Source organism: Aplosporella prunicola (assembly GCF_010093885.1).
Source record: "Aplosporella prunicola CBS 121167 unplaced genomic scaffold K452scaffold_36, whole genome shotgun sequence".
NCBI lineage: Eukaryota > Fungi > Ascomycota > Dothideomycetes > Botryosphaeriales > Aplosporellaceae > Aplosporella > Aplosporella prunicola.
In genome coordinates this window covers 113,933-140,284 of record NW_022983564.1, presented here as the reverse complement: position 1 = coordinate 140,284, position 26,352 = coordinate 113,933, and the positions used below count along the sequence as shown (strand labels likewise).

The 26,352-nt window shown below is 54.5% G+C and overlaps 6 protein-coding genes across 6 annotated transcripts; 2 read left to right on the top strand and 4 right to left on the bottom strand.

Moving 5' to 3' along the window:
- Window positions 1–3,504: 3,504 nt before the first annotated feature.
- On the bottom strand, window positions 3,505–4,897 carry K452DRAFT_236648 (uncharacterized protein; the record flags this gene model as incomplete). The annotated part of the gene is made up of 5 exons (XM_033537524.1): window positions 3,505–3,740; window positions 3,793–4,189; window positions 4,240–4,428; window positions 4,476–4,597; window positions 4,648–4,897. The coding sequence occupies 5 exons, from the start codon at window positions 4,895–4,897 to the stop codon at window positions 3,505–3,507; spliced, it is 1,194 nt and encodes a 397-aa protein (XP_033392697.1).
- A 5,933-nt stretch (window positions 4,898–10,830) lies between these two features.
- On the bottom strand, window positions 10,831–13,250 carry K452DRAFT_279284 (uncharacterized protein; the record flags this gene model as incomplete). The annotated part of the gene is made up of 3 exons (XM_033539410.1): window positions 10,831–12,075; window positions 12,134–12,495; window positions 12,919–13,250. 3 exons carry the CDS (start codon window positions 13,248–13,250, stop codon window positions 10,919–10,921), a joined length of 1,851 nt encoding a protein of 616 aa, XP_033392696.1. The 3' UTR covers window positions 10,831–10,918.
- A 556-nt stretch (window positions 13,251–13,806) lies between these two features.
- On the top strand, window positions 13,807–15,054 carry K452DRAFT_236661 (uncharacterized protein; the record flags this gene model as incomplete). The annotated part of the gene is made up of 2 exons (XM_033537527.1): window positions 13,807–14,902; window positions 14,960–15,054. The coding sequence occupies 2 exons, from the start codon at window positions 13,807–13,809 to the stop codon at window positions 15,052–15,054; spliced, it is 1,191 nt and encodes a 396-aa protein (XP_033392695.1).
- Window positions 15,055–16,521: 1,467 nt separating this feature from the next.
- On the top strand, window positions 16,522–19,531 carry K452DRAFT_116285 (uncharacterized protein). The gene is made up of 4 exons (XM_033535094.1): window positions 16,522–17,890; window positions 17,953–18,466; window positions 18,518–19,376; window positions 19,429–19,531. Exons 1-3 carry the CDS (start codon window positions 16,908–16,910, stop codon window positions 19,058–19,060), a joined length of 2,040 nt encoding a protein of 679 aa, XP_033392694.1. The 5' UTR covers window positions 16,522–16,907; the 3' UTR covers window positions 19,061–19,376; window positions 19,429–19,531.
- A 2,841-nt stretch (window positions 19,532–22,372) lies between these two features.
- K452DRAFT_116262 (uncharacterized protein) lies at window positions 22,373–23,911 on the bottom strand. Its single transcript, XM_033535093.1, has one exon. It carries the CDS (start codon window positions 23,511–23,513, stop codon window positions 22,512–22,514), a length of 1,002 nt encoding a protein of 333 aa, XP_033392693.1. The 5' UTR covers window positions 23,514–23,911; the 3' UTR covers window positions 22,373–22,511.
- Window positions 23,912–24,198: 287 nt separating this feature from the next.
- On the bottom strand, window positions 24,199–26,155 carry K452DRAFT_312776 (uncharacterized protein; the record flags this gene model as incomplete). The annotated part of the gene is made up of 5 exons (XM_033543588.1): window positions 24,199–25,208; window positions 25,277–25,298; window positions 25,356–25,700; window positions 25,744–25,755; window positions 25,796–26,155. The coding sequence occupies 5 exons, from the start codon at window positions 26,153–26,155 to the stop codon at window positions 24,199–24,201; spliced, it is 1,749 nt and encodes a 582-aa protein (XP_033392692.1).
- Between the last annotated feature and the right edge of the window lie 197 nt (window positions 26,156–26,352).

Here is a 26,352-nt window from a genome sequence, read left to right as displayed (position 1 = left end):
TCGTTCCTATGTTCGTGTTCGTGTTCGTGTGCAGAGCCAATACAGCTATAGTCGTAGTTGCGTCGTAGTCGCGTCATTTCGTGCTGTGTCGAGTTGCCAATATTTTTTTTGTGGTTGTTGTGGTTTTTGTTGTGCTGTTGTTTTCGTGGTGGTGGTTTGCCGAAGCAAGTAGGTCGAACAGACAAAGCAAGGAAAGGAAGGAAGGAAAGAAGAAAAAGGACGAAAGGGTAAAGGAAGAGAAGCAAAAAAGAAAGGGGGTGAGAACAAAGAGAAAAGCAAGCAATCAAACAACCCCTCACACCCCACCCCTCTTCCTCTCCACCCACCCCTCCCACGGCATCGCCCTCCCCCCCGCCAAGCGATCCAACATAGCAAACTGCCAAGCATGCATCTCCGTCTTCCCCAGCCCCTCACAAACACTGCCTAGATCCAGCTGCACCATCACCTCCCTTCCACGCAGCACCGTCTGCCCAGATACAGCCGGCTGCTCGCGCACGACACGGCAGGTCAGGGGCGTGCCGCCTTCGTGTGCACCAACACCACCAACACTACCACCAACGCCGCTGCTAGAGCCACTGCCGCAGAAACTCAGACCCGGCGTCTCAAACCGCTCCGAGTAACTCGGCGTCGTAGGGCCCGTGTTGGCAGAGCCAGAGCCAGGGCTGGCGTATGCGCTCTCCGTCGCGCCGAGCACGAGATACTGCAGCAGCAGCTCGCCCTCAGCGAAGGCGTCCGCGACAGGGTGCCAGCGATGCAGGAGCGTGGCGGGGGTGTCGATGCCGTGGAGCTCTAGGAGGGGCAGGGCGCGGCAGGGGTCTGCGCGGGCGCGGAAGACGTGGGCCGTGTTGAGGAGGTGTGTGGTTTGTACGGTTTGTACGGCCAGCCCTGAGGTCCCAGGGGTGGGCGTGGTTGTTGTGTGTGGCTGTGGCTGGGGCTGCGTAAGCTTGACGAGCGGCGAGCCCGTCACGTACGGGTTGATCAGCAGCGGGTTTATGGCGGTGGCGTTCTCGTCGCCTCCATTTCCAGGGGCAGGCGCCGGGCGCGGCATCCAGAACGGGTCCTCAAGGGTCTGGGCGCCGAACGCGTTGAGCGGCTGCTTACGTGCGCTGGGAGCCCCGGCCAGCGGCGCGCGAAGCTGGGCCGTCTTTGGGCGGAGCGCGGTGGGGTGGGCAAAGGTGCGCGAGCCGGCTGTGCGCTGGGTGAAGCCAGCCTCGTGCTGCGTGAAGCCAACAGAGCGCTGCTCAGGGCACGTCCACAGCGCAGGACGAGTAACCTCTTCAACACAATTACGCGTGATATACGCAGACGGGAACGCGAGGACCTGCCACGGCTGGTCCGGGAGCTCGTTAGAGACGGTGTTCCCGTTGATATCGATGACCGGGTTGGCGGAGGAGTGGGCGCGCTTGCGGCGGAGGTAGGCGGGGGGGTTGGTGCTTGTGCTGCTGCTGCTGCTGCTGCTACGGTTCTTCTGGGGGCGTAGTCAATTGTGTTTTCGAGGGAGGGGGACTAGACAGTACCTCTTTGATCTCGAACCAGGTCCAGCGCGTCGTCAGTGTGTCGGGGTCGGTGATGAAGGAGTCTGCTTGAACAACAACGTCAGTTCGAATTCTTTTCGTGTTCGAGGTGTTGAGTGAGAGCGCAGTGTGTGTAGGGAAAGGGGCTGTGGCAGGCTTACCGTCAGAGTACTCGCCGACAACATCGCACTCCCACAGCTTGATCTGCGCAACATTGCCCAGGTCAAAACGGCAAATTTCCGTCTTCTCCTTCTTCCCCGGCCCCTCGGCCAAGACGACCAACTCGGCTATGTCGAGTTGGCGCGGCTTCGTCACCCGCGGCGAGATGCGTCTGTTGCTGGAGGCCTCGAGGCCAAAGGCCCACCACTCGGAGAGCCGGTCTGCGAGGCCGGAGACGCACCACTCGGCTGGGACAACGCCGCCGGCGAGGCTGCTGAAGCGCTGGGGGTGCGTGCTTGCGTTCTGCTGGGGGTGGTTGGCGTGCGCGTCACCTGCGGCGCCGTTGGGGCGCGTGGTGCTGGAGTAGATCTCAAAGCGAGGACGCTTCATGGGACGCTCGCCGAAGCCTTCGTCGGCAGCAACTGTTTCCGATTTGAACAGCTTGTGGTAGTCGAGCCTCTGCTTGCTGGCGGTATCATCGTTGCTCTCATCGTCGGAGTCCTCGTTGTCGGAATAGTACGCTTCACTGCTGAACCCCCGAGAGTGTTCATCAGCCACATCAACGAAGTTGATGGAGAGGCCTGGGTGAGCACTTGGGCCCTGGATGTTCGAACGTTCGTCTTCGAAGTCAGAGTCAGAGTCATAGCCTCCCTTCTGGACGCGGCAAGGAGCCACATTTTCCTTGTCAGACTCAGAACTGTCAGCGCTAAGCCAGGCACTCTTGGGTGAGATGGGCCTCTGCAGGTGGTCGTGAACCGGCACTGAAAGAAGGTTGCTGGGATCGACTTCACTCTCAAACTCTTCCGTAGAGAGAACAGTTTCGCGGCCATGACGCGGCGTCGGAGAGGCGATTTCATAGTCGAATGGGTGAGGGCGGATTGAAAGATTGCCATGAGTGCGGTAGCCGCCAGTGTTAAGACGAGGAGAGCCGAATGCGTCAGTCGACATCATGGTGGCCAGCGGGCTGCGGGACTGGGGAACGATGCCCGTCTTGATATCAACGTCGGGCGCCCGAGGTGGGAGCGGCAATGGCAGTGGCTCGTCCAGCTTCGGCCTGGAGACGAGCTTTGCGAAGTTGGGTACCGACTTGACCGTGCGACAGAGGAAGTGCTCCAGCGCCTCTGGATCCGGGAATGGTGTCGTCGGCGAATCCATGTTGGTCAGATGCGAACGCTGGAGTGAGTTGTTCTGAGTGAAGGGGTGTGGAGAGGGAGATGTTGTGTCTGGAAGTTGAAGACAAGGCGAGCACACTTGGGTACAAGAGCTTGTAGGCGCAACGTTGGTGGAACGAAGGTTGAAGTTGGTTGACGTGCGCGCTGTGATATAAGTAGAAACCGGCCCGTAGGGAAGCGTCTTCAAATAGAAGGACTTACATGTTCAATAAAGGACAGAGTACCACACCAAAGGAAGGGTCTGTGTGGTGGTGAGGTCAGTTGGTGGAGGAAGAAAGGTGGGTAGGCGGGCGAGGAAGAACTTTATACACGCGTTAGTGCGCGTCCTGCCTGTTATCAATTTGGGAAACAGCACTATCAGTGACGTGGGACATGGGCACGGGCAAGAGCACAGGCAACCAGTGGGACGCGTTGTGACGGTAGAAAGGAGAGAGAACAGTAGACAGGCCTCTAGGCATTATTCAAGCCCTTTCTCTCTGCCGCTTGCCTAATAGGGTAAGGCGTTACCCTATGGTGAGAATTTGGGATAAAGTTACCTTCACTGACAAGATTCTGGAGCAACATCATAGTTAACACCACCTTCCACTGCACTACCGTCTGAATTAGCAAGACTATCTCGTTGTAACACCAGAGTACAGGTAGATTAACATCCATCGCTTCTACAGCTCATCCTCACCTCCACCCTTTCCTTTCACTGAGAACTTGTAAACAGCCTCGAGCGTGTACGGGCTATCGGCAGGACCAAAGATGTTCTTCTTCTCGCGCTGCCACTGCGGCTGGTTGATTGAATCAATCCAGTCCTCGACCTCCATAACAACGCAGCCATAAGACTCGACTACGCGCGGCCTCTCTTCATCATCAAAGAAGCCTTGCGTCTTCTTGAGCGGCAAAGTGCCTGCATCATGTCAGTATATATTCCCTCTCATCTCAGCAACGCAATATCATACCGTTCTGGCCACTGCACGAGAAGATCTGGAAAGCCTCCTGATCGGTGAAGACGTCGACTTGGATGCCGCTGAAGTCGCTCGACAGCGACGCAACGGGGCCCTTCTCGCGCCAGTCGTACGCGCCGTCTTGCGCGCGGTTGACCAGGTAGCACGTGTCGTAGCCCTTGCAGCCGGTGCCGCAGTTGCCTTCAATTTCTGGGTCGTCGAAGCTGGCACCGATCTGCTTGGGCGCGCTCCAGAAGTCGTTGACGGAGCCCTTGAGGTTGGGCAGGATGTCGCCGTTGGGAATCAGGATGCCGTCAGTGCCGACGCGCTGGCCCGAGTAGGGCAGGTGCAGCGTGTGGTTGAGCGCCGTGGCGGTGTCATTATTTTGGAATCCGTCGAGGTTCCAGTATGTCTGGCGTGTGTTAAGATGGATGTGTTATCGAGGTCGCAACAGATACTTACGTGTGAACTGAGCATAATGGGCGTCTTCTTCGTCAGAGCCGTAGCAGACATCTTCAGATGCCATTGATACGGGGTAACGGTGTACGTGACATAGCTTGAGACGTCGCCCGGGAAGCCATTGGAGCCATCCTTGTCAAAAAGAGAGAAGGTAATCGAGTCCGAAGTGTGAGAGACGACAGTCCAGTTCCTCTGCGCATCGTCAGCAAAGCCCCAAGGAGCCACCCAGCAACACGCACCCAGTCCCAGCCATCAGCGCCACCGTGCAGCGTATCCACGCCGTCATTCTCATTGAGATCGGTATGGTATTCCACGCCATCGATCTCAAACGTGCCGTTCTTGATGCGATTGGCATAGCGACCTGCAAACAAGCGTCAGCCCAGCCGCCAAGGCGATCCGCCGCAAACGTACCCGGCACGCTGCCCAGATGCGGGTGCTTTGTGTCCTCGCCATAATAGCTCGCATTGTCAAAGCCCATGACGAGGTCGCGCTCGACGCCACTCGAGTCGTTGACGAAGAGGTTCGAGATACTGGCGCCGTACGCGATGAAGTGGGCGCGGATGCCCTCAGCCGCGATCTCGTACTTGCCGTCGGCGTCCTGGGCGCGCACCGAGGTCGCGAGCAAGGCCGCCGCGGTGGCCAGCAGTTTTTGCGCGAGCATTGGGGGCCAATTGGAAGGGTAAAGGGGAAAGGGGAGAGAGAGGATAGAGAGGAAGCAGCAACGGCAGCAGCAGCAGCAGCAGCAGCAGCGATGACAACGACAACAGACGAGCGAGTCAGTAGTCGGCTAAAAGCAGCGAAAGCAAACAAAAAGCTACCAAGCTACCGCAGCTGCAGGAGGAGGAGATGGGAACAAGGCGCCATTTTGAATGCCTCGCGCAGCGGGCCTGACGCGCACTCCCTACCTAGCTACCGCAGCTGCCAGGCTCACCAAGGCAGCAGACCGGCACTGCATACCTATGGCGTGCTCCCCAGCACTGCATGCATAGCGGCCAGTCCACGCGCATGTTTCCCCGCATCAGCAGGGATCATCAGGGACAACACGTGCACCGCAAACAACCACAAATATTACCTGGTTCCATTGTTCCCTCTCCAGCGACTCGCTAGGCATCATCACTACGTGTGTACGTTGTTCCCATACGAGTAGAAACAAAAAGGAACAAAACAAAACCACTATGTACCCGCCCTTGCCTCCACCATCCCATCCCCCGCGACGCCACCTCCTCCGCTCCCGTCGAAGGATTCCCGCGCAACGTTGCGCCCATGGCGTCAGCGGCGTCAGCGGCGTAGCTGCGTAGTAGCGTAGCGGAGTATGTAGCCTGGTGCGGCGTATGTAGAGTAGAGTAGCCCAGTTGCGGCGTAGCCTGGTGCGGCGCAGCGATCCCTCATCTCTCTTTTTTTGCGGGGAGCGCATCCTCGCCTGCACACGAGCGGGGCCTAGGCTCTCAACCAATTGAGCCGCGGACATGGGATAAGCTGACCCTCGGGGTAGAATGAGCTGAGCTGAGCTGACCCTCATTCCCGCTGCCACGCTGCAACGTTGCTTATGTATATTGGTTTTATTGATTTTCCCCGCAGCGCTCGCTGGTCGGCGGGATTTTTTCCGCTGCGTGAGCGCGTGGAGACGAGAGAGAGCCGTCTACATGCATGGGTGGGTGCATACTAGGTATAATAAGGCCGTGATGTCACTACGAGTGTGACATCCATGGGTGTGATGATGCGTGCATGAGTACTGCGGTCGGAGAGGTAGATATCGTGGATATCGAATCGCTTCGCCCTATAAGTACCTAGATGCAAACGCTCCCTATGTATAGACTGCAAGTTCTTCTTATAGGTAGGGCTCTAAAGTTTTTACGCCGTAAATCGTTACAAGATTTTCCTTTCTGATTGGATAGTGATAGTGCTTGTGATGCATGCATGCGTGCATGTCTAGTGCTAGTTCTAACACAAAAATGACTTGTATGGTTGCTTATGATAGCAAGCGTGACTTCGTGAGCTACTTGCACATCTACACATCTACATACCTCCAATTGCAACAAACCATAAGCGCACCAAACCCAACCCACACCCATTCCACTCACACTCTCACAGCACAACACAACGAACGCCCTCCAACCCCACAAAGCCTAACCAGACAAACAAAGCCATCCTTAATTCGCATTTCCTTTTCGCTTCTCATATCCATCTCTAGCTAAGAATCCAGCTGTTACTTCTTACTTGCTACCAGCTATCCCCAATCCCCATCTTCAGTCGTAACCGTGACCGTGACCGTCACTGTGACTTTCTCTTCTTTGCTCAGCGAACTCATACAAGAGAAGAGCTAAAACAGAGCCAACCGCCGCCGTTGCCGCCGTCGCCGTCGCCGCCCTATCTACCTGCGCAGCGTCCACATCTTCCGTTCTGGCTCCTGAGACTGTGGTGATGTAGCTATGCAGCCAAGAAGGCAAGCAAGAAGCAAGAACCTCGCCAGCCACTCACTCACTCACTCACTCTCTAGTAGCGGTCATAGCCACCACCGCCTCTTCCACCCCTACCACCACCACGGTGGTATCCGCCACCCCTACCACCGCCTCCGTGGCCCCCATGGCCCCCATAACTAGGCCTGTACTGATCGTCCTGCCTCCCACCACCATTGCCACCACCGGGCCTGTATTGGTCGTCTCTGCGCCCGCCGCCACCATAACCGCCGCCCTGGTAGCCTCCTCCTCCTCCTCCGCCGTACCCGCCTCCGCCACCTCCATACCCTCCACCGCCCTGGAATCCAGGCGGCGGTGGCGGCGCCCAGCCATTCATGGCCGCGAGATGCGGTGGCGGAGGCGCGCGGCCCATAGCCGCAGGGTCGAAGCCGGGGTTCAAGTGCGCAGCGAAGGGGTTCGAGTAGTTGATCTGGCCATCGCCACCGTTACCGCCACCGCCACCGTTGCGGTTATTGTTGTGGTGGCGCGGCGGCCGTCCCGATCCTGGCCCGTTGTTGTACCTGTTCTGGTTGTGCGAGCTGTAGCCGCGGTCGTTACCGCCGAACGGCACGCCGCCGAAAGAGCGGCCGGTGCGGCCTGCACGGGAGCGCACCTGTTCCAGCTCGCTGCGGTCGACGGCTTTGGCGGGGAATTGCACGCCTCGGAGGAGCATGGACTTGTGGATGTGGTTGGACTTTGGCATTTCGTAGTGCACACTGTGAGAATTAGTTAGCAGTGTTTCCCAGGTAGGGAATGGGAGTGGGATGGAATGAGGTGGGACTTGCCTGATGGACTGGTCTTCGTCGATGTCGGGCATGCCGCCCGAGGGCAGGGGAAACGTCAGCGCGCTCTGCGGAAGGTAGTCCTCATTCTTTTCGATCTTGCCGGATAAGCCTTCACTGATCTTCGGGTCGAGCTTGTAGTTAGGTGCGCCTTGCTTCTTGGAATAGAAGTTCGTGACGACCTGCTCGTACAGAGGGTGACGGGTGGAGAAAAGCAAAACGTCTTTGCCGAACTCGTTCCGTGCATTTTCCTCGTCAGTTAAGAGAGGGTACTTAGTGGCCATCGCCTTCAAGAGTCTCTTCTCGTCAATGAACGGGAGAAGAGCAACACCCTGCCAGGCAAACTTTTTGCCATTGAGATCGACGGGGAAGTCTGCCGGATAGAAGTCGACAATGTCGCTGTCCTCGTCTGTCATCAACGACCTGAAAACCTCAGGCAGTGTGTGGTTCGACGCAGCAGGCATGACACCCATCAGCTGCTCATATGGGCGGAATATATTTCCCTTTTCAAACTTGATGTCCATCTTGCCAATATCGACAAAGTCTGCCGCGAAAGGAGCATAGTGATGAGGATAGTACCAGGTCCACGAAGGACAGCCCTGGAAGTAGTAGAGCAAAACCCATGCGAGGCCTTCAACATAATCCCGAGCGACCTTGTGTCTGAACTCCATGTCCTTGGGATCAACATGGAACTTTTGCTCGTAATACCGGTCGGCATAACCCTCTTCCCACAGCCTAACGGTATCCTCAGGCGGCGCATCATCGTCCTTGGGCTTACTCGGAGTGCTGTCAGGGTCCGGCGATTTACGGCCGGGGGTGCCAGCATCGGTGTCTTCCTCGATTGCTTCCGCCTTTCTCTTGGGAGCAGTGGAAGGTGACGTAGTGGTGCCATCCTCTGCGGGCGTCTCGGGGGCCGAAGTGTCGGGCATCGACTCGTCTGCATCGCCATCCGTGCCTGCTTCAGTGCCATCAGGCGCGGCGGGCTTGTTGCCCATAAGCCCTTCTTTCAGAGCTGCCGCAGCGCTCTTGTTGGCCTGATTAGCCTGGAAGATGGCCTTCCTGTTAACAAAGTTGTCGTGAGTCATGGACCGCGCCTGCTTCGACTGCAAATCCCCAGGACTGAAGAGGGGCATATTGGCAAAGTTCTGTGACGTTTCTGGCTTCGCACGTCTGCCGGGAACTTCACCGCCACCAACGCCTTCGGTGGAGTATCTCCCTCCCCTCCGTCCATGACCTTCCTGCTGCAGCTTTCTCCGCTTTGCAGCTGCCTCTTTTCTATCCTCTGTCTGTTTGCGACGCTTGAAAATTGCATCCTCCTGCTTCGCCAGACCGTTGAGGATGAGCTGGGCCCTTTCCAGGTCAACATGGCCATCCTTGGTAACATATCCACCCATAGCAGGAAGATTGTCACGCCAGATAGCGATCAAGGTGTCAATGCCTTGCTCCCTGATGTCTAAACTAGGAAGATGCGGCAGGAAATCATTTCCAACAAAGAAACACATAAAGACCCAGTCATCCAAAGCACGCTCGAGATCGAACGCAAACGGCTGGTTGGGCACATGAAGTTCGGCCTCGAGATATTCGCGAAGAATCGAGACGTGAAGCCAGATAAAAGGCTTTTCTTGAACAGGGTTTTTCTTGACGTCGTGCTCGTCTTCCTTCTTCTTGGCTTCGCCCTTGCACTGATCCGTGTAATGCCCGGTCTGGCCACACCGCTTGCAAGTTCTTTGTTTAGCTTCTTGAAAGAAGACGTCTTCACGCAGCACACGGAAATGCGGTTCGTGAGTAGCAAGACCCAACATAATTAGATCCGCGTCGAGTCCGTAGATGACATGACGCGTGTTCGGGTCATGGTTAGGAGAGCGCCTCTGAGAGCGGACAAATTCCATAATCTTGTGCTCTCCTTCTCCGGGAACAGTCGCATCGGAGATGATAATCTTGAGTTTTTCCCAGGCAGGGTCGGTATTGAGCTTGTATGCAATCCAGTACCGAAGACTGGCCGCAAGAATGGCCATGAAGGGCGTTCCGGGAGTAATAGAGTTGCTGTCCCAGGTCTTCTTGACAAGAGCTGCCTGAACCTCAGCATCCAGAGCGCCCTGGTCATGCTTGGCCTTCAGCATTTTGATAAACTCCGCCTTGTCTTCATCCTTCTCCTTGGCTTCCTGGGCCGATCGGAAACGACGGGAACGTTGCTGGTTCATTTTCGCACGGGGAGCGACACCATCTAGAAAGTGTTAGCAAACTGGACTATCTCGTGAGACTGGGAGTGGCCGAAGAAAAGCAGTCGTACCCCCTCAGCGACTTGTCATCCGATGTAGGAAGGAATGAAGCTGTCCTTGGGGGTGTACTGCTTTTCACAAAGCTGCGCGGCGGACATACCAACGGCGATCATAAGAAGCTTCCTCGGTCGCACCATGTTCACGACGCGCTCGGTGTACTTGAAGACCTCAATCATCATCTCCTCCTCGTTGGCCGGAGCCGGGCGGTCCTCTGGATGCGAACATGGATGGACGATACCATTCATGTCAAGATAGAGGTTGTCGAACTCCTCGCCATTGGGGTTGGCCTTTGTGGCATCGACGGGGACCTTGTTGCCATCGCCATAGTCGATCGGCTGTTCCTCGATGACGGGCGAGATGATCTTGGGGTACTTTTGCGACAGCCACCTGAAAAGCGCGGGAACACCCATTGTGGCGGTGGATCTCGCGTGACGAGAGCTGGAAGGCGCGAGGCGGTGGTGGAGGTGACGCTGACGAGACCGCTTGCGGTGTCAAAGGAACGAAGCGTTCGGGGGCGCGTTGAGGGCAGCGCCCAATGTGAGAAGCTAGTTGTAGGTCGCGCGCGCTGCGAGCATTCCGCGGGAGAGCCTGAGGGGATGTCGTGGGCGATCGGGTCAGCGGCGATGGTTGCAAGCAGCTTGCGACGCGACAGTCGCCCGAGACTTCGAGATGCGCGGTCGAACTTCGGGAGCGCGCGCCCACGGGGCACGGGCCTTCCCTAGCCCCCGCCACGCTGCCCCGGATCTGCTGCATGTCTTTTCGCATTGCTTTTGCTGGTACGAACACCGCAATGCAGCGTACGAGGAGCCACGGGTATGGAGGAGCACAGCGCTTCAAGTGTTCGGTCCTCTCTGGGAAATTTCTGATATACTTCAACCAATGTTGGGAAACCACCTCCCCAGGCAACACAAGCCATGATTGACCTCCGGTATGTACACTTGCAGGTTCTGCTTCATTTCCAGACAGGCGTCGTTATGTTACATCATGGATTCAAAGAAGGACAGTAGGCAAAGACGAAAAGGTTGTTACACACAGACTTTTACAGTTTAGATATTGAAAAGTTGACAACCTCAGATAAGAAAATTGAAGAGATTGGACACGAGCAACACAGCTGAGCACAGCTATTAGAAGTCTCACTGCGCAAAACCCTCTCGCAGTCCCATACCTAACTCCGCTTCTCCAACTTTCTCGGCTTCTTCTTTCCAGGCTTCGGTGCGTTCCGCTTCGGCGTCTCAGTCCCCGATGTTGTTGCACCTTGCTCCTCAGCCTTAGGCTCAGACGTATTTTTAGCCTTAGGCTCAGGCGTATTCTCAGCCTTAGGCTCAGGCGCGCTTTCAGCCTTCTCATCCTTTTTCTTATCGCCTTCGTTATCCGCTGTCGCCTTCGACTCCTTCTCCACACCACTCTGACCACTGTCCCTCCGTTTTCCAACCTTTTTCTTTTCAGCCTGCTTCTTCTCGGTAGCCTGCTTCTTCTTCTCTGCAGCCCGTTTCTTCTTCTCCTCTATCTGTTTCTTTTTCTCGTCAGCCTTCTCTTTCTCCTCTGCCTCCCTCTTCCGCCTAACCTCCTCCGGCTCCTCAACCACAAAGTTCGCGGCTCTGCACCGCCCACCGTTCACGGGCCCCACGTCCATCGGACACGCGCTCATGACGACCACGACATCCTTCTCTGCTCTAAACTTTACGTAGCCGCCCTTCTCGCCCAGCTTGCCCCACTTGCCGCCCTCGTAGGTTCGCGGTTCTTTAACGTTGACTTGCCCACTAGAGAGTTCAGATTTCGGGTCTTGAGACTCTTCTTTCTCATTGGGAATTCCCCTTTCGTCCAAGTTCCCTTCTTTAGCTGCTGCCTCAATGCACAGGTTCATAAACAAGCTCAAAGGCGTTGGTGCATAGTTGACTGTCACGTCTGCGCCTACGGCTTTAGGGCCTTGCAGTCCCGCTTTTTGGTTTAGCTCTCTGAGAGCCATGACAAGGTTCTCTGCACAAGAACCTCGTTCCTCGTTTTGGTCCAGTCCTAACTGCTTGTACACTCGCGGGTCACAAGCGGGCAAGAGCGTACCATGCCTGCCGGCAATGCCAGCGTCATCCTCCTTTTGATCGGCCTGGGGCAACGGACTCGTGTCTTCGATGAGCGTCAGGAGCGGGGCGCGGAGGTTGGTGAGTAATGTGTCGCCGGGTATGGGCGACAAGTGATGTGTCGCAGCAAATGTGTGCGGGAGGGACAGATATTCCATCGAGTTGGAGGGGTGTTGGGACGATTGCAGCTTCGTGTAAGCAGTGTAGGCGGCGTAAAGAGAACCAGCCGTTCCGGAGCCGGTGGCAGCTGGGCGGTAATAAGGGTTAGTCTGGGTTCAATTCAGAAGAACAGCCAGGTTACGTACCTGATATGCTGGCTGCCCCTACTGGAGTTCTGGAAAACTCGTAAAGCTGCTCGGCATACGATTTTGTCGGGTCGCGATGGTGTGAGGCAGCAAAAGCAGAAATAGTGCCTTGGGAAGGTAGGTAGGAGGTATAAGACGTGCCCGACGGAAGGTAAGACAGCCAACCCCTTTTTCCTTTCTCGTTCTCTTGTGGCGGTGACGCTCCGGAATCACCCTCCTGAGGGGGTTCATCCTTGGTCCGGTTGCGAATGGACGGGATGTAGGAACCCCATGTTCTGCTCGACTTTGTCGACTTGATAGACTTGTTGTCCGCGTCGTCATCGGATTTTTCTGCTTTGTCGATCTCTTCCGTAGTCATGGTGCTTTTGTCGTCGGCAGGTGATGTTTCTTTCGGCGAACGTTTGTCCTTTGGTGAGTCTTTGACCCTTTTGGGTTGCTCTTTCGAGGCATCCGTCGCGTCGGTAGACCGCCCTTTCGTGCGCCCGCGCAGTGAAGGTACATAAGAGCTCCATCCTTTTCGCGGGGTCTTCCCCACTTCATTTGGAGGTTTCATGGCTTCGTTTACGGCGTCGGTGGCAGAGTTTTTGTTTGTCTCGTTCTTTTCCTTTTCCTCCTTTTGCTCATTCTTCTCCTCCGAGGACTTGGTTTCAACTGTATCATCTTTCTCAGTCGTCTTTTCCTCCGATGCTTTCGTCGGATTCTCCTCGTTATTATTTTGCCCCTCATCTTCGGTAGCAGCCTCCTCTTTTTCCTTTGGCTCTTCGGATGAGCTATCAGCTGTTGACTGGCTCTCCTTGGGAATCTGTTCCTCAGCCTTTTCGGCTCCAGCACGCGAATCGTCGGTCCCTTTTTCTGTGCCTTTGGCTTTTTGCACCTGCTCTTCATTCCCTTGTTTCTCATCCTTTTGATCTAGTATTGACTGCTGTGCTTTATCAAACTCCGCTTGCGCAGCCTTTTCGTCTGCCTCAGGATCGCCATGCGGCGTCTCATGAAGTGCGAATGCCCATGTGTCTACAACCTGCGTACCGTAGGTGTTGATGATCTTGATGGAATGGCCCTTTGGCACAAACGTCGCGATGCCGTGGCGAGCAGGGATGGTTTGTCGCTCCCCCGCCATGGTGCGGAGGTCTTTGCTCTTCACGCGCGAAAGTAGGAAATCAACGCTCGACGATTGAGGTTTTGTCATTGAATTGCGAATGATGATGGTATCATACACGGAAAATTAATAGAGAAATGTTATGGAAACAGTGCATGAGATGAAGAAAATGCGAAAAGAAGCTGTCGTCTCCTACCTGTTTGCGCGGCGTACATGACGTATACGCAGCGGCCGGCCTCGACTTGCGCCGCAAATCTGGGTTTCCGCCGACGCTGCGTCATGTTACAGATGACAGAGGCGAGTGGCTGTCGAGGAACGCGGAAGTTGGACGAGCCATGTCCTGCAACCGTTTCGCGCCACACATCAACCCGGCTCGACTTGCCTGCCCGCGGATCAATCAACGGTCCGCTATCTCCGGGTCGTTTTCTGTCAAACCTTCGAAGCCTTGTCGAAGCTGACTCTAACATCAACACCTCAAGATGACGTCGTGGGATAGCGAGCTTTGTCAGCGAAGCTCTCTTACTTCCATGACAGAAGCCCAAGTTCCTGTAGTCGCAATTCGAAGCCGTCGCCCGCCATGACCGATATCAAACCATTTGATCCTACGATCCCGCAAGCCGAAGTCGATCGTCTATACCGTAAGCTCAAAGACACGCGTCTCCCGCAGCAACCAATCGTGCCGGACGCCGGAGAAGATTATGGAGCGCCTTTAGACTGGGTACACAGGCTGTACAATGTCTGGAATGACGACTACTCTTGGGAAACTGCACAGAAGGAAATCTCATCCTGGCACCATTTCACGACCAATATCGAGGACCTAACGATCCACTTCATACATGAGCGCGCCAAAACATCGCCATCTGGCTCCAAAAAGAACGTGATACCCCTCCTACTCGTCCATGGCTGGCCTGGCAGCTTCTACGAATTCTCTCGCGTCATCGAGCCCTTGACGTCTTCCCAGGGCGATGCCCCAGTCTTCGACGTTGTCGTCCCCTCGCTTCCCGGATACACCTTTTCCTCCGGTTCTCCTCGACGCGGCTGGATGCTACAAGACACCGCACGTGTCTACGACGCACTGATGCAACGGCTTGGATACTCTTCATACTGCGCGCAGGGTGGGGACTGGGGGCACTGGGTTATACGCGAGCTGGGGTCTGGGCGCTATCCCGCGTGCCGTGCAGTACACACGAACATGTGTCCCAGCGAGCCACCTCCAGGCGTAGAAGAGACTGAGCGAGAGAAGGTTGCGAAAGAACGCATGGAATGGTTTGTGGGGCGTCCGGGCTACGAGACACACATGGGATACGCGATCGAGATGCGTACAAGGCCTCAAACTCTGGGCATTGCATTAGCAGACAACCCAGTTGGGATCATGATGTGGGTCGGTGAGAAGTACGAAGAGATTGTGGATCCGAAGTACAGGAGCTTGGAAGACAAGGAGTTCGTGAACAGGCTCCTGACGACTGTTTGTCTGTATTTCTTCACGAGTCCCAGTATCATGACCAGCATGCTGTGTTACTACGAAAATGTGCGGCATGAGGACTATGTTGAGTTCAATCTCAAGGAAGAAAACAGGATCAATGTGCCAATGGGATTCTCAAACTTTAGATGGGACATAGGGCCTACTTCTGCGAGAGCGGTAGGAAGGACGGGTAATTTGAAGTGGTACAAAGGTAAGTTATTACTGCCATCCCGTTTGATTGTGAAACAACTTGCTAATAAATTTTTAGAGAGGGATTATGGCGGCCATTTTGCTGCGCTCGAAGCGCCATACGAAATGGTTGATGACCTGAGGAGCTTTTGCGGAGAATTTTACAGGGCTTAGATTGCCTGGTATATATTCGACATAACGGCCCAGGGCCTTGCGAAGTTGAGCATCATCAGCTACCGGAAAGCATTTGACATCTGAAAATCACAACATGAGGTTATAAATGAGTGGTAAATATTTTATTGGGATATCTCTTCACTCGAAGGTATGTATTTACATCTCATATCTCATCTCCTCCCTTTCATAGATCCATTTCATGTCCACAATCCCGTCCGTTGTCTTACCGCAGACGCTCCATGAGCTTCTGCAATTCAGCTTCCTTCTCGGCGAAACTGGGACCAGCCACCCCCATGGCTAGCCTCTCATGCACCCCCGGGGTCTCGTGGATGAGGCGAGTCATCATAACTGGAGTCTCCGTTCTGTCTCAACCACCTGTTAGCTATGCTTATACATCATGCCATGCTTCATAGGATAAAACAGTACTCACGGGGCCTTTCCAGCTTGGGTAGAGGTAGTGGCGCTCCTGCTGCTGGTGCCATAGTAGGCGTAGCTGGTCTGGTATTGGGTGGAGGAGGGCATCTTTGCCGAATATGGGCGAGGCGGTTTGAAAAGTTTGAGGTGTGTATGTGTGTTTATGGTGGTGTGCTGATGTCTCAGATGAAATGGTGTTTGTGGTCTCAGAAATATTGCATTCTCTGCCTCAAAGGCATCTTTATATCTACATTGCTCTACCTTCGTCGTTTTCCAAAATACTCACCTGCGCGTTTCTACTCACGTCAAATTATAGATATTCGCTACTTGGGTCTCAATCGCGCATCTGAGCGAAGAGTGTAAGTGCTTATCTGCGAATTGCGAGTTTCGCAAATGCGGGATTCCAGTCCTGCGTCTTCGTTTTCAGTCCTGCTTGATCCCGTAGCCAGCTTTTATCCTCGATGGGGCGAAGTCGCACTGCGAGGGCTGTGTTTTCTCGGACCTGCGCGTTAGCTATGCCTCCATACAAACGATGTTACATCGCAAATGCTCGTTAACCGCGTAGCAGATTTTTTCCGGGTCAAAACGAGCCAGTTTGTCCCATCTGAAATCGGTTGATAAGGGCTGTGCAAGAAGTGAGTATAAGCTGCTTATTACCCCAGGTTGTTTCACTGCCTGAGGGATAGACACGTTTAAGCTTGCGTGTCCGTACTTCAGCAACCCATCTTACTCCGCATTCGCGGCCCGCGCCGGCCTTGACCGGTCTGCGTCACTGTGGGGCGTGGCTTGCAGCTTGCAGCTCAATACCCTGTACTGTATTTACGAATATGGTCGACATTCAGCTTACGATTGTACAGGATGTTGTACAACAAGGCTTGCTTACATCCGAAAACCCTACCGATTGGTTCAATGGCAAAAACCTATCTCCTGCATTATCAATAACGTAGCTTTGCTAAGAGCACTTTACCTTTTCGATATCAACGGTGGCGACTGCTGCGCCCACAGCACGTGAACCATAACGAGCAGCTGGATTAACGCGCTTTGCGAGAAAGACAGCCTTGCGCGAGAAGTTCTCAGCCTCGGAACACAGCCCTCTTCTGCTGTCTACAAATGCCGTGGGATTTGGAGCTGCTTTCAATCCACTCCATCTTAACTCTAATTTCGGGGGACTTTTCTCTCATCTATCTGGTAATTTCCAATATTGCTTCATTACGATACGTCTACAGAGCCAAAGTTCAAGGCTATTAGAGACGAATGAGCTCAGCTTTCTCATCCGGCCCCCGACCAAATACCGTCCTGCACGACGCATACCCGAGATCATACATCCCGGGCGCTCCGGGACCCAAGCCAAGAAGCCAAGCTATATTCAATTTCGGCTGGTCAGCAGCTTCAGACTGTCATAGATAGTCTGGTCTGTACCGCGCAGCTACTACGGTGCAATGTCGAGCGCCATTCCTCTTGCACCCCAGCCAACCAAGGTTTCGTCTGTAAGCCAACTGAAAGCAAAACTGCGACGACCAACGAGGAAGCCACCTGTGTCACAAGCACCCTACCGTAACACCAGCAAGACCCGTCACTACAAGATGCGTCAGTCATCGCATCAGATGAGCGACGATTCAAGATCAAGCCCAGACACAGGCGTACCTCAGCCCGGAGTACACCAGAGTACCCCTTCTAGTGATGGGTACAATAACCCATTGCTCCGACTGAGGGAGCAGCGCTATCCAAGCAATGGGAATGCGTCGATTGCCACAACACTGTACATCACTGGCCTAGACCAACACATAACGGATGCCGAGCTGCGACTCATCTTGACCAGTGTTGGACTTTCTGAAAGTCTGGAAGACATCCAAGTAGGATTGGACATTCGTTTCAAAGGGTCCAATTACGGATTCGTCAGCTATGTTGATCCTAGAGCTGCCAGGAATGCGATGCGCTTTCTCAATGGAAAGGTTATCCACTGTCAGAGACAAATACGCACCTTTCCCGCACACCGGTTGGAAGAAAACTTGTTCTACGTACCTCCGAACCTGGACCAGGCAGATCAGCCGACCGTTTGCGAGATCTGGAACACAATGAGGGGTGCGAAAGGAACTAGAGGCCGTGGTATGGGACAGATGAGGGTTCCTATTCTGGAATTGGAGTCAACGTACCTCGAGCTCGAGCAGGGTATCTCGCAGTTTTTCAGCGTGGGTGACAAGACGACTGAACATATGTTTGGTTCTTTGCTGGGCAGAAGTTTGATTTTGCTGCTTTTGTACTGGGTCCATGTGTTCCAGCCCCAGCGATCGAATGAGCTGGCAGCCGCTCTGTCCACTCCGTCAAAGACACCTTGCTCTGAGAATTCGGACACGTATGATGAGGCGACAGACAGAGATGTCAAGGATCTACCAAGCATTGAAGCTTACAAAAACTCTTTGAAGTAAGTCATACAGCTTATTAGTTCTAAACTTTAGGAGAATTCTTGTTGATCATCCACCACAGGCAAACAAAGCCTTCCCGCAACCATCCTTCACCAGAATCTGAGATGCCGACGTATGATAAAGCTAGTTCTGGCACCTCAAGGGAGCTGCCACACCGCAGCAAGAACAACCCTTCTCGAGAGAGATCTATAGAGGATAATCAACAACGGGCCCAGCCAGTGGATATGGACATAGAATCAGCTATGGGTCCCTCATTGCGACAGCGAAGAGATCAACCTTGGAGCCCTTTTTCGTTGAGAGAAGACCCAAGCATGGAATCCTCCATTCCCGGCCTAGCTTCTGATATTCATACCCCGAAGAAAGGTCAAGGCGGAACCTCTCCGACCCAGAAGTCACAATCAGAGGATATCGAATCACAGACACCGGATGACCGGTTTCTTAACTTTGTGTACACGCTAAGAGCTGTACGAAGATTTGTGGACAAAATTCAAGAGCGGAGAGCAGAAAGACAATCCCACGACGAAGGCGAATCAACCATGGGAGCCGAAGATGAATCATTGCCTCCTGGGACGATGGCAAGTACCACATATAAACCTCATCCCGGACTTAGTACTAATATTTAGCAGCCGCCACTCGACAGATCAGGAACTGATGACAAGGACGAAATGGACAGTAATTGCTGTACATCTACGACAGATCCTTCCATGGCTACTGAGCAGGAGCACTTAGTTGAAGAAATCCTGTCGCCAATCAAACGTGAGGTTGTCGACCGGGTGATGGCCATGTACGACAAAGCTCTGGAAACAGGCTACGGCCCTCATATCGAACTTGCACACTTTATTGCAGCTGGGGAAACCTCAAGAGCCGGCGGTAACTCAACACAGACCCGGTCCAGTGATAACTCTCCGATTGCAACGCGGTTTAATACAAACCAGCGCGCAAGCGCAGGATCAAGCCTAAACCAAAAGCGAAAAGCTAAGGATAGCGGCAACTCAAGAGATGACGATGAAGATGGAAACAAGCGCCCACGACGACCTGGAATCAAACCCATTCAAGAAGAGACTTTACGGAAGTGGGCTTGTCCATACTTTCAAAGGCAGCCCAACAAACCCGTAAAATCTGCCGCTTGCTTTCAAAGCGGGTTCCCTGATATCTCGAAGCTCAAGTGAGTTGGCCTCTGTCAACAAACGAGGCCAGCAATTCTGATACAAGGATTTAGAGAACATCTTTTTAGAGTCCACCGTTTGCCTGTAATTTGCCGCAGATGCCATATGACATTCAAGGACACCAGCGAACTGGATGCACATGTCAACGCAGATGAGAGGTGCGAAAAGGCTGACGAACCATCTTTCCTTGTGGGATTTGATAGCGACCAAGAAAGAGAAATACGTGAAAGGATGAGGTCCGCACCTTACGAGGATAAGTGGAGGGCTATATACCGTATTCTCTTTCCACGGGATACCGAATCCATGATACCGTCGCCATGTAAGTACTGCACTGGATTAGCTTTCTTGATCAACATGCTTATCGTCTATAGTTTGGACAGCGACAAACGTCCTTCAAAAACAACACATCTCACAATTCTATTCTATATGCAGAGATTTCATTGGCCAAGAGGCGCGACGAATTTTCCAACAAAGGGTAGAAGCAGTGATGACTGAATTCTTCTCTGAGGGAATGCTCACCCGATTAAACGAAGCTCTGGCCGAATCAGTAGAAACGGCCTTCATTACATTCCGAGAGGGCCCCGGTGCCGAGCTTTTCGAGAGAACAAACAGCACCGACAGCGTGCCCTCGACCACAACGAATAGCCCTGATGTATCTCGGAGGCCGTCTGCACCCAACATCTTTGTCAGGCCGCCGCAAGGTCCGTTCGACACAGAGGACATCACAAGGGGTTTTGCAAATGCTCGTCTGAATTCACGACGTACTAGTGACTCTGGATATAAGTCACCAAGTGCGGTATCAGGTCCATCACAGCAATTTCCAGAAGCGATGACGAAACCTACTGGATATATGGGAAACGTTGCCGGTACAGATACGAATATGGGTTTCCCCAATGACCATGGCCAAGGGCCTTATTTGCTGGGCGCAACCCAGCCTGACTCTTCGGACAACTTCAGCATTTTCAGTTCAATTGACGGGAATGGGGAATTTGATTATTCCTACCTCAACCTTGATAATTTCTCGTCTTCAGAAAACACTCAACAGTAACGATTTCATTCAGGCGACCTGAGTCTCTAGGCTCTAGTCTTTCCTTTCCTGTTTTCTTTTCTAGTCCGTAATTCTTACAATCAAAGCTTTTCTTCCATTGCTCGCATCGCCGCCGTTGTAACCAGGTCTTGCCATCGGCTTTCCCAACTCCGCCTCCTTCTCCGCAGCTGTCGGTCCGTAGAGGTCCATGTCCTGGGCGTAGCGAAGTATCATTGGTGCTTCCGTCCTCTCACATTGAGATACAGCCAGAACCGGTTGTAACGCTTGAACTGGTCAATAAACTCAGTCTCAGAAAGGCGTTCATCGGTATATCCGGCCCGGGTTGCGTAGCCTTTCGCGTACCTTTACGTTTTATCGAGAACAACGTTGTAAACAGTCAACGCTGATCTTAACAACGGAAGCTGCTGGCCACATCGAGCGTTGTAACCAATCTAATCTGTATTAGCATGCCAATTTCCATCATTGGTCATGTAGTTGGTACTCACATCGCAGATTCCTCCTCGCGGACATCAATCATAGTACAGTGTGTGCCTAGGTAGTGTCCGCATTCAATACAGGAAGCGTAGAGCGCTTTTAGCATTGGACCGAAACCGCATCTGCAGCAGTAGTAGGCGGTGTGTGCCTGTCTGTGGTCGTGCAAGGGCGTGACGGTAGGAGGAGGAGTCATGGCAAAAAGGCTTTTTCCGAGAAAGGCGTCTTGTGCGTGAAGCGGCGTTTGGTGTGTGGTCTTGTGGCGGGTGGCTGTCTTGGGTGTCTGAGACAGAGTGACATGTTGGAGCCGCGTGCTTCTATTTATGATATGCTCCGTCTGGCTCCGTTCGGGGGTTTTGCGCGCGAGCGCAATTGCGCTGTTGAGCAGGTCCTGCGGCCGATGTATCACGCGTTCGAGCGATTTGAGCTCTTGCGCGGTTCATGCTTGGTGGGCCATTCCCTCGGGGCTGCGGTGTGGATAGCTTTGTTTCGTTCGTTGATACGTCTCAAGATCCTTGGTGGTCGGTCACGCTTTCGCGCAACTGCGTGCGACGGTGTGGCTGTGCGCTTGGAAGTACAGATGGCCAACGGTGTTGAGCTGGATAGTGAGCAATGCTTAGGACTCGGGATACTGCTTCGTTTGTTGGCGGGTGTGGCGGTGCTGAGCGGTTGAGTTGCGCATCTGCGCCTTGCGAACTTGCGCACTTCAGCCTTGCTGCAGCTTGAATGAGAGTCTTCTGTTGTTGTAGTCCTTCTCATGGAACTGCGGTTGCGCGCGGATGGCTTCAACCGGTTGGTGCTCGCTTTGGGGTTGTCTTTGGCTGTGGTCGCTGGCATGCCTGGTGGCCCGGTGCTTTTGGTAAACACTGAACATTCTCTCTCTGAAACTACAGTCGTTCGGCTTGGGACAGGTTGTTTCTCTTTGGTATGCCTATGCGTCTGTATGGGCGCAGCTCGTTCTCCTGGCTAGATTGCCTATTTCCACTTACATGGTATATCAGAATCAATCCAAGCTGGAGGAACGCTTATGCTCTCACAATTAACAAGTCAAGAGAGCATCTGGGAGGGTTGAGTAGATACCAGAAAGTGGCACTGACATCACTAGAAGTGGTGAGAGGTTTCTAGAAGGCCCTAGATTCCGTTATTGTGGCAGCGTGCGTCACTCCCTAACGACCACCACCCTCGCTTAGCGCACACACGGACCACCCCAGGCAGTATAAAAGGGCCCTTCCCCCCCCCTCCAAATCCTCTTCTTTCTTCTTCATCTTGGTGCAAGGGCTTTACGCAGACCAGTGAGGATTTCGTCCGAGGTTGCGTGTTTGCTAGTTGCAAACTACCCATTGACTGCTTCTGGTGGTCTTCGGATCGGCAGGGAATTTTTGGACACTTTGGACTGCTGCCGTCTTTTCATTGATGCTTCCGCCTTGCGCGGGACTTTGAGGAAGAACGCTCGTCTTCAACAATTAGTTGTCGCCTGGTGCGGCTAACCTACGTCGCCAGCGCGTAGTTACACGATACACCTGGGAGCCCTCGCCATCACCATCACTGACAAGATAAACAACCATAGTAAGCACATCCCTCTCTTGAAGCCATCTAGGCATGCCCAATGAAGATTTAAAGGCAATGTAATAGCCTGCCCTGCGCCACTCCACGTTCCTTTCTGCAGTTCGCCAAACAAGTCCCCGTAAAGTCGCTTTGTTAGCTTTCCCACAACACCAAACAAAGCCTTGCCACCATGCCTAAACAACAGCATTGTCTCGCATGTTCCTGAACATATATCGCACTGTCACAAGACAAGACAAATCACTGCCATCTCCAATATATAAAGCAAAGGTAAAACAACACACTCCTCCCCCACAAGAAAGCTCGCCAGCTTCAACGCACACCAAGCACTCAAAGCACGCTTTCACGCACAACGCACAGCGCACAACGGCTTCAAGAGCCACTATCCCCACTCAACACACAAGCGCAGACATGTCCGGTAGCAGGTACTACGGAGGCAACTCCAACTCCAACTACAACAGCTACAACAGCTACTCGACTCCGCGCGGCCGGCCCCTCTCCTCGCAGAACTACGACTACCCCTCCAACTCCTCCGACTCCGACGACAACGACTGCCCCCGCGTCACAGCGGCGCGCGAGCGTGCCCGCGCACAGCAACAGCAGCAGCAGCAGGACCCCGGGCTCTCCACCCAGGTGAGCGTGCGCATCCAGCCCTCCTCGCAGCGCTACTACGCACAGCAGCGCTTCGTCGACCGCGACGGGGTGCAGCACACGCGGTCGCTGCAGCTGCAGTACACGCATACGCATACACGCTCCGGGCCGACACAAACACAAACGCAAACACAAACACAAGACCGCGCTCGCAATGATGCCTCTGAGCAGCAGCTGCAGCATTACAGCCGGCACCCCGAGAGCGACGGCTCGCGCTACCCCGCCGAGACCACGCCCCGCGCCACCTCTCCGCCCTACACTTCCGCGCGCTCGCGCCCCTCCGCCTGGGAGCGCTCCCTGCGGCGGCAGCGCCTCCTCGCGGCCCCTCCTCCGCCGCCGACGGACGTGGACGTGGTCCGCCTGGTTCGGGACGCGCGCAGCTAGGCTGCTAGCGAGCAGGTGCCGCTGTTTGCGCGGTGGGGGAGCCGTGGTCGTAGTCGTAAGCCGTCTTCGCATGCTTCGCGGTCTTCGCGGGCTTCGCGGGGCGATGGTGGTGATTTGGAGGATGTGTACGGTGGTAGGGCTAGGCGGTGGTGGTAGGAATATGTGTGGGGCTGTGTATTTTGCGTAGCTAGCTGACTGTTCTTCTCTTGCTGCTGACTTGACTGACTGGGCTGGTTCGTGCCTAGAGGGGTAGCCGGGTGGGTATCTTTTTGCGGGGGCTCTGGTGTTTTTCCTTTCCTTGTTTCTTTCCTTTGTTGAGTCCTTTGTACTTCCGCCCATCGCATAGCCAAAAGACAAAAAACACACAAAAACGTCAAACCAGGCACCAAAAACGCCGAGGCAAAAAACATAGGAAACTAAAAAAAAAAAAAAATAAAATAAAATAAAAGACCAAAAGACTAAAAAGACTAAAGGACTATAATATATTATAGAATTAGATTTGTCGGTGAGTATGTATATATGTAAATATATTAGTAGGTTGTGATGTAAACCTAAGCCTAAGTAACGATACGACTCGACTATATTATATTAAAGGATTAGAAGATACGTAAGCCTGCTTTTCTTTCTTACATAGATTTACGCGCCACGCTCTACCCCGGTAACACCACCAACACCACCACAACCAACCCAAAGAACGAAGAGGCAGTGAATATCATATCATACCATATCCTATCAATCAATCAATCAATCAATCAACCACGCACCCACCGCCCCAGAAAAAACTACCCCACCAAAGTCAAACAAACTATAGTATCTACAGGAAAGAAAACGCACCCTCTACAACCAACCAACCCAAACCCAAAACAAATCATCCAAACCCGCACCCCTAAAAAAGCCAGAAAAGCCCCAAAAGATCCACCCAGCCCTACCAATCCGCCCTGACTAGGTACTGTAGATGACTAGAAATTAGACGTTACATAGCAAAACCACTGCACCCAGCCTCTCATCCGGCCTCCCACAAACCTCACTGCTTAATATCAACAGCAATGCCACTGAGCCACGTACACCGGTCGACCAGCTGCGGACCCAGCCCCGCCATCGCCGTCGCGTTCGTCTTGAATACCAGCCGTCTTGCATGGTCCTTGCCCCAACCTTCCCAAACCGGGCTCGCAGCCCTCTTGTACCGATTCGGATCCAAGCCCCTCACAAAGCTCGTCCAATACCCCTGCACGACAGGCACAATGTTCCTATTCGTGGTGCTATAGCTCGCGGGCGCGCCACCATTAACGTTCTCAGGCCCGAAGATGGCGTTGACCTCGACCGTGTGCGGCACCCCCAAGCCCTCAGCCATCTGCGCCGCGTCCTCGACGTTCCAGAGATAGTTCCACGTCTGCTGCCCTGCGGCGGCGAAGGCCGTGCTCGCGAACAGGCCCGGGCACGTGTAGCGCATGTCGCCGTACGCGGTGCTGAGCTGGCGCCAGTAGCGGCCGGCGCCGGGGAAGCGGGGCGTGCCGTCGACGGGGTAGAGCTCGTGCAGCTTGGCCAGGTGCGCGGGCGTCAGCGCCGGGAAGTTGTTGTGCAGGAACGTGTCGCTGGCATCCTGGGAGTCTGTGCTCTTGGGCGTGAACACCGTGCCCCCGTTCGTGTCGTCCCCCCAGATGGTAGGGACGTGAATGAATTTCCCCTGTGCGATTAGTCGGTGCGTGTAGTCGGGCACCAGGTCCCCGTCGATCGTCGGGCTGTACATGTACAGCGGCGGCCCCTTGGCGCCCGGCAGCGCCGTCGTGATCGCGTTGGCTTGCAGCGTCGCGATGTCCAGGTCGCGCAGGCATTGCAGGCTATTGCTCGCGCTGGCGCAGCCGGTCCGCCACGCGAGCCCGTCGTACATGAACTGCGCTTCGCTGCTGTTGTACATGGTGCCGAACGACTGCGACTCGGCGGCCGTGGCGACGAAGAGGTTGTCGTTGCGGCCGCCGTGCGCGGTCAAGAGCAGCGAGACCGAGGCGGCGCCGGCGCTGCTGCCCCCTACGACGACTGTGCGGGGTGTGAGTGAGTGTTTTGTTTTTGTTTGGGATGATGGGGCTTTTTCGCGCATTGCTCACCATGGTTGGGATCGCCGCCAAACTGCGCTTATTAGCATTACATCCAAAGCTAAAAGCGTGACGGCCAGACACAACGCACCTTTTCAATGTACTTTTGCACCCATTTCAGCGCCTTGATCTGGTCTTTGAGGCCGTTGTTGAGGCTGGCGCCGGCCTCGATTTCGTTGCCGGCGAGGAAGCCGTACACGCCGACGCGGTAGTTGAAGGTCACGACGACCATCTGGTGATCCGCGGCTTTGATGAGCCCGCGCCCGTGGTAGTTGGGGTTAGTGTTGCCATTGAAGCCTCCGCCCTGGATGAAGAAGAAGACGGGCAGCTTGGACTTTGGCGTCGCGGTGCTGGGGGCGTAGACGTCGAGGAACAGGCAGTCTTCGGACTGGGCGTCCGAGATGCCGGAGCCGGTAGCGATGCAGATGGGGCCATGCTGGGGGAGGGGAATTAGTATGACATAGTACGTACATACGTACTATAAACTGGACCTTGGAAATAAAAGAATAAAGAAAAAGAAAACAAAAATACCTTGTCTGCAGTCTGGGTCCCCTGCATCTGGGGCGGGTCGCGCGGCGAAGCGAAGCGCAGGTTCCCGACGGGCGGGGCGGCATATCGGATAGCCAGCCATTGGGAGACGCCGTCGGCAAACGTCGAGCCTTGGTAAGTAGCGTAGTCGAGATTAACCTGGGGGAAGTTGTCGACGGCGGCTCCACCGGCGCCACTGCCGTCGGTAGCGGCGTCAGTGCCACCAGTGCCACCAGTGCCACCAGTGCCGCCAACAGCAGCGGGGCTTCTGCCCCCGACAGCGGCGTGCCTGGGGCGCAGGACAATGCCGCAAACGAGGCCGGCGCTGGCTAGCAGGCCCAGGAAAAGAGCCAGGACGCGCATGGTGGGGGATTGGTGCCAACGGGGGGCAGCAGCGGCGGCTTTCTCGACGTCGTCTACCAGCATGCTGGCGGCGGGCTTCTTCCGGTCTTAAGTAGGCGTGGCGGATCCCTTGCGGTACGTCGAAGGAGGGGTTTCCAGGTCATGCTGCAAAAGCCCGAGTAACGTTGAGCGGCAGCCAGGCGCGATCATATGCTCAC

Coding starts and splice junctions, on each gene's coding strand:
- K452DRAFT_116285 (XM_033535094.1), top strand. CDS start 16,908: ATGTCGAGCGCCATTCCTCTTGCACCCCAGCCAACCAAGGTTTCGTCT. Junction 17,891..17,952: donor GCTTACAAAAACTCTTTGAA/GTAAGTCATACA, acceptor CATCCACCACAG/GCAAACAAAGCCTTCCCGCA. Junction 18,467..18,517: donor CATTGCCTCCTGGGACGATG/GCAAGTACCACA, acceptor AATATTTAGCAG/CCGCCACTCGACAGATCAGG.
- K452DRAFT_116262 (XM_033535093.1), bottom strand. CDS start 23,513: ATGGGCGGAAGTACAAAGGACTCAACAAAGGAAAGAAACAAGGAAAGG.